Consider the following 6,448-nt stretch of genomic DNA (forward strand, 5'->3'; position numbering starts at 1 on the left):
AATAGGACGCGGTGGCACGAGAGCGATAAAATGAGATAAGGAGTTGCAAAGTGTATGTTTGAACGTACGAGCGAGCGCAGGTGTGCGCGCTCGGGCCGGCGATCGCGGCGGGCACTGCCGCGCGCCCAGCCTGATTGTTCTCCGTCTAATTTAACTTGAGATAGCGATAGCGCTGATAACAAGCATTCTTATTTGAACGCTCGAATACAGCTGACACTATCCCGCGCCATTATATATGTGCGTACTGCGTACTTAGCATACCATTAGATTATTACTAGTTAAGTGACTTATTTTATGAAGGTACTTCACAGTATAATCTCTACAGAACGCTACTGCAAAAAACCGGACCTGTCAAATCTTCAGGTTAGGTAAGCGGACCCGGTGAAAAACGAGATAATGCTAGGGAGTTGATGATAACTTCACAGTATAATCTTCAATTTTCAGAATCAGCCCGAATAATATTATATTAGAATGAAAATGACGCATAATTATACTTAAATGCTCTATGATGTGAACAAATTTCCTTAAAAAAATAAGGAAGCAGTCAAAGTCAAATTAATAATTAAATTATACTCTACAATTGGATTTACTTTGAAAGTCCCGACACATCATTATCACTGACTGTTACAGATTTTATCGATAAAATATAGATAACATTCAATTAGTTCCAATTAATATTGCTGCTTATTGTTTCATTCACGTCCGATGAAACATCACATTTAAAGAATTTCTGCTCTTTGTTTTAATAACAATGGTGTATCGTCCGCTATTACTTGTAATAGCAGTTTATTGTGTAGTTTGTAAAACAGCGGCAGGCCAATGTACCATCGGGCAAATGTGTGTGACGGATCTGCAACAAAGCAACTGTCCGGCGGGGACAGTGTTAACACCTAACACCGCCGTAGGGAACTGCTGTCCTAGTTGCCAAGCGGTTCCTGGTAAGTTTACCACATCCCACCTCTCCTCAAATTAAATACAAGAAAGCAACAACTTCGTCATTATGAACGGTCTAAAGCCTGATAACGTGCTACGTCATATCGCGATTTCCTAGAACAGTAATATGCAGTCATAGCATCGATGCGAATTATCATTTAAAAACTTGGAAAAGGATAGAAATTTGCCGCATGTTAGGATTATAATAGAATACTGTTTCACACGCTCGCAACGACCCCTTCGTAGGAAGTAAGTCGATGTAGTCATCAGTTGTTGCGCAGCGACCGCGGTCTCCGGGAAAGGACCCATTACCTTGGAGAAAATCCATCCGGCGTACTTGATACGTTGCGGTATATCATAATTTCACTAACCATTTATAAAACAAGTTAGCAAATATAATTGAAAAGTGTACACGTATAGTAGAAAGTTAATATAAAATGTGTTCAGATTACGCGTATCGTGCAAAAATGATTTAATGTATAGGTACTTAAATACTTTTGTAACCCGAATATAAATAGCAGCTATCTAGATTTCTCCAATTCTTAGCCACTTTTGAAATCTACCGCCTTCATAAGTGTGTGTTGAATGAATTCAACTCAAACGCACCGACGGCCGGACATCGAGGTGAGACCACTTTCATATCGATAGCACTAGTTCCGGTTTCGCAGATCTTAGCAACCCACTAGCGTGTGAAGTTATGCACACTTTGATATATTTCGCAACGTTTCACATTTTATGTCGTCAATTGAACGCCTAAAAATTTTATTCCGCTAATCAAATCTCAACACTTTTCATTTATTTGCAACTCTTATTGGTGACTACACTTACTCATTATGATCGCTTACAATACGACACTTGTTAAGTAAGCTTTATTCACTTGCAATGACTGGTTTCAGAGACACTTTGGAAAGTTGATAAGCGAGATATTGAAAAACAGAAAGTGAACAGTGGGGATGCAGCAGCGCAATTAACTTTCAATACACGGATAATGCACAAAATAATTAAACAAAATTTAAAAAAAATACTTCAATTTCAAAGCATGGTGTCCAAGGCATCGAGAACTTTGTATTTGAGTGTCTATTTATCAGGAAATAAAATCGTGTCATTCAGATGTATGTTACAGGGACGGGACAAGGAAGCTGTGCACCTCCTTTTAATTGTCTAAACGATGGAAGTTATGCACCAGTGCAGTGCAAAGGCGACATGTTTATTGGAAGGTATGTTGTGAAAGAAAATAATGTTGTCTTTAATTCTACTTTCTTGTTACGAGAACAAGTCACAGTAAGGTTTATGTATCTGTGGAAACCCTTCTGGAAAATTTGAGTTCGGGCTAAATTATATTACATCATAGAGAATAACGCAATATTCAATAATATTTTGCTGTTCTTATTTCTTTGTATAGATGTTTCTGTACGGACAAGGATGGGAACAGAATATTTGGACAAATGTGGCGCGACCAAGCTAGTGAAATGACCTGTGGTAAGCTACAATATCTTGACAATTTTTACCTGTTTATGCATTTTCAGGCCGGTTTTCAGTTGAGTTTATTTTACTAAAACCAAACCTAAATTGTTATTAGCGCTTTTTTAAGAAATCCATCTTTGTAAATCAAGCATGATCATTTTTATAAGTCGTTAACTTTATCGGAAGATTTTTTGATGAAAACTTTTCCGAAGCAATCTTTTTATTTATAATTAACATTCACGCGGATCTAATACACATTATTCACATAAATAAACAATAATTTTACATATGATCTAAACACAATACAAATGTCAAAAACAATCAATACAATAAAACAAGTGAAATATGTCTCCAAAAGTAGTATTTTTATCATAAAGAAGTTCGGATAATTTATTGATTACAAAGATGCATAAATATAATTTTACGAATGTTAAAAATAAACTTGTTAACGGATTTTTAATTGCCGACGCGATTTGAATATCCAAAGGAATTGGATTTCTAGACGACAGCGATTTTCCATTAAAAAGTTGTTGTGATGCCGTAGCATGCAGCCGCAGACGAGCCGAGCTGGAGAGTGCGGGCAGACAGGACGTGACGCTCCACTGCACCTCAGCTGGAGACTTCGAGCCGCTGCAGTGTGACGACGGCCTGTGTTGGTGCGCTCAGCCCAAGACCGGACAACCCACCGGCCTGCCCGTCTTGGAACAGGACATGTCCCTGCTGCCATGTTGTACGTAGCTTTCATACATTAAATACAGACACTCCCGCATCCTATCTGGGCCACAAGTAAAACAACCGCCCTCGAGTGGGTTGTGAGATCAATGACCGATCTCATCAACCCCTGATATCAGAGTTGTATGCATATAGTGAACCATACGGTGACAGGTTAAGCCCATGGCCCAACTAATCAGATTATGATCTTTTTTGCACGGACACTGCCACCCTTGCGATACAGTGTCAACCAAGTGCATAACCAACCATTCTACGACATTTCCTTGCTAGACAATTCCACAAGATATCTAATTGATTCAACCGACGTCCATTAGCCCTCCCAGAGAGGTCGAATAACTTGTGCCGGCGGCGTAAGTAGGTCACAGTACGCAACTTCTCGCCTGATAGAACCATTCATTTTTTAAAGAAACATCTGAATATGGTAAATAAACTGTATCGTCGGCTCGTGTTCCATGCATAACAGGATGGATGCCACACAATCTACACAAATGATTCACGGCCGCGAGATGACCAAAGCAAATTGTAGCTAGATACACATATGACAAAGGAACGTGTAAGTGCACTTGTTCAAATATGAATACACAGACAGAAATGTTACGAAGCACGCGAGGTTGACTCAATGCGGCGCTTGAGACTAGAACGTACATTATTTATTTACGTGGATACAGCAGGTAAATAAGAAAGAAATGATGCAGCCACTGGATGTATCGAAAAATAAATTTTCTTTGTAACAACAAGGTTCCAAACTCATTTATCAGACATTGACGGGATACTGCGAGCACCTTAACGATCTAGTTTACCTAAGTGTGCAAGTAACTGCAATATTGACCTACATTATACAGAAAAGTGACCTCATAGAACGGCAGCGCGCGTTAAAATAAAGGTCAACATCTTCCCTAACAGTCGACCCATTGACCCATAAAAGTTCATTCACCTGTTCGATACACCCAAAAAAACCCCTGTTATGTCTCCAACAAATATCAAAGTGATAATATTATTATAATGTTGTAGATAGTGAGGCAGCGTTGGGCGAACAATATTTAAGAAAATGCGAAAGTTTGGTGTTTGCACTAGCCAAGATACACAGGGAGCAAACCGAACACGGCACATCCTTCCTCGGAAACCCTGTCACTTTCTGTGACTACGACGGAACCTATGGACCTTATCAGATACTCAATGGCATGTAAGTAAACATTTTTTTTTTATTTTTTTATACATATAAACATTTGATATTTTTCGTATAACATACCTACCTACTTTGCACGATCAGATCTTATCTGAAAAAGAACCAAACCCATGTTTCTTGTCATAACTAACTTAAGAATGACTATGAAAAGTTATTCCTTGTTTATCAATGTATTAATGCGCGCTCTTAATTATGGCACGAGATACAGAAGTCAAGAGATTTTAATTTACATATCGATTTACAGAGCTTACTGCACGGATCGTGATGGAGAAATTTTAGGTTCTTGGCAAATTATGTCGAGCGAAATGGCCGGCATGAATTGCAGTGAGTATTAAAACATCTACTTGAATTTATTAGGTACTGTAATTTGTTTTGTATTATTTTTAAATTTCTCACGTTCCACAAATGCAATGTCATGTTCACGTGTCGCTACAAGATGCGGTTGTTGTAACACGATTGCAGTATTTAAGTCGATCGTGTAGTTGAGACAAGGTGATACGATATTTATATTAAAACGAGAGATAGTTTGGAGGGCGTCCGTATACCGTTAGCATGGTAAATTCGCATTGTGGAGCGGCGTCGGGCGGTCGGGCAGCAGCGGCGCGGCGACCGGTCGGCGGCCGTGACCCTGTTCCCGATATGTAGCACACTTCCACAGCCCCACTCATCCCACCGCTCCACTGGAATGCGGAGACCGCGCCGACACTTCACCCGAAAATTTGCTAAATTTCAATTGCATGTCCATTGATTTGGCAAACTGTTGACCTCAACATTCCTATCGTTTACTAACTGTTTACGAGGCCTACAGGCTCCAAAGAAAACACTTTTATAAAGTCATTAAAATCTGGTCCGTTATTAATTAATTATAATGTATACTCAACTCAATAGAAGTTCTATGAAAAAAACTTCAATCTTCCCACGAACCAGTACTCAGTAAGTAGTGATGTGTAGGTTGCAGACGCATTGTATAATCCGCCATATTACATTATAGCTAGCCGTTTTCAAAAACAGGGCCGTTTTGTAATGCCACGGGTCAACAATTATAACAGAATTCGTGGGATTAATTACCAAAACTCGATTCTTATACATATACGACAGTCCTTGAACTCATATATTTTTTAATTTTATTGGCCACAGTGACCTAGCCAATGTTAATAATAACTTTTTAGGTCCCCCATTATGTAGGCGGTTGGCAACAATATGGCTTTCTGACCATATTTGGTCACGAGAGAATCATTCCGAATCACACTTATTCATCACGATACCGATTCCTTTATCGTATGAATCGCTAATTTAGTTTTAAACTTCAATGTTCATATAATCTCAAATTCTACTAACTGACCGTGAACCCTGATGCAGTGCCTTAAGCGATAACAGCACAATTGCTGTAAGCGCCTCAAAATACCGACCTTGGAGTGTAAATGTGAATGAATGCTTTGATCGATCGGCTATCCAAGGGTACATATATCTTTGTTTAAATTCTAAAATGATATTTTGTTTGAACAGATTGCGCCCGCGACACTATACTGTATTTCCCTGAAAGAGGAGCGACAGTAACCGAAGTATGTCTGGCAAACGGGAACTACCGGCCGAATCAAAACGTGGGCGATACCTTCTACTGTGTCGACAGAGACGGATACCCTGTTGGAGAACTGGGAGCCGAGTGGCCAACAGACAACTGTGCCAGTCACGCCTGAATATAAAAACTGGGCGAGAGATCGCAACCCTCCCCACTTTGATAGGATCAAACATTGCTCAAAATACACCAACTAAGCAATTAAAGCTATAATAAACTGAATTAAATCAATATTTTATAATTTCATTAGCTTACCAAACGAATAATTAGTTTTACATTTAATCGGTCTGCATGCAGAACAACAGTAGGTATAAGTTGCTATTGCGCGGTTGGGCGAAAATAGTAATGCTAAATTGATGTTAATGGTAAAAATGCACATTTCAAGGAGGATGGGTCACAGTTGAAATAATGTAAGTATGTGGTTTACGCCGTATTCATGTTTATTCTATCCTTACGCGAAAACTCAAAAGGGTGGGTGAGACTTCGTAACTCCTAGTTTAAGCAATTTTAAACTTAATATAATACCAACGGCCAACGGCCGTCCTGCCTTTGCGGCC

The 6,448-nt window shown here is 39.3% G+C and overlaps 2 protein-coding genes across 11 annotated transcripts in view; one reads left to right on the top strand and one right to left on the bottom strand.

The window, feature by feature from the left end:
- LOC126372848 (uncharacterized) overlaps positions 1-6,448 on the bottom strand; it is a 35,147-nt gene that overhangs the window by 23,603 nt on the left and 5,096 nt on the right. Inside the window, exon 1 of one of the 9 annotated variants that reach the window (XM_050018759.1) lies at positions 69-156. The exons of the other annotated variants lie outside the window; for them this stretch is intronic. The gene's annotated coding sequence lies outside the window, so the exon portion shown is untranslated. Of the gene's footprint in view, positions 1-68; positions 157-6,448 lie in introns of those variants that run through there. 9 annotated transcript variants of the gene reach the window in all.
- LOC126372878 (uncharacterized) lies at positions 231-6,122 on the top strand. Of its 2 annotated transcripts, XM_050018810.1 has the most exons (8): positions 231-368; positions 810-938; positions 2,057-2,150; positions 2,336-2,412; positions 2,942-3,127; positions 4,141-4,312; positions 4,560-4,639; positions 5,822-6,122. In XM_050018810.1, exons 2-8 carry the CDS (start codon positions 836-838, stop codon positions 6,010-6,012), a joined length of 903 nt encoding a protein of 300 aa, XP_049874767.1. In that variant the 5' UTR covers positions 231-368; positions 810-835; the 3' UTR covers positions 6,013-6,122. The 2 variants fall into 2 exon arrangements, with proteins under 2 accessions (XP_049874767.1, XP_049874766.1); XM_050018809.1 differs by lacking the exon at positions 231-368 and having other exon boundaries at positions 476-938.

The sequence above is a fragment of the Pectinophora gossypiella genome, chromosome 14 (genome assembly GCF_024362695.1).
Source record: "Pectinophora gossypiella chromosome 14, ilPecGoss1.1, whole genome shotgun sequence".
In the NCBI taxonomy this organism is placed as follows: domain Eukaryota; kingdom Metazoa; phylum Arthropoda; class Insecta; order Lepidoptera; family Gelechiidae; genus Pectinophora; species Pectinophora gossypiella.

Coding starts and splice junctions, on each gene's coding strand:
- LOC126372878 (XM_050018809.1), top strand. CDS start 752: ATGGTGTATCGTCCGCTATTACTTGTAATAGCAGTTTATTGTGTAGTT. Junction 2,151..2,335: donor GGCGACATGTTTATTGGAAG/GTATGTTGTGAA, acceptor TTCTTTGTATAG/ATGTTTCTGTACGGACAAGG. Junction 2,413..2,941: donor AGCTAGTGAAATGACCTGTG/GTAAGCTACAAT, acceptor GTGATGCCGTAG/CATGCAGCCGCAGACGAGCC.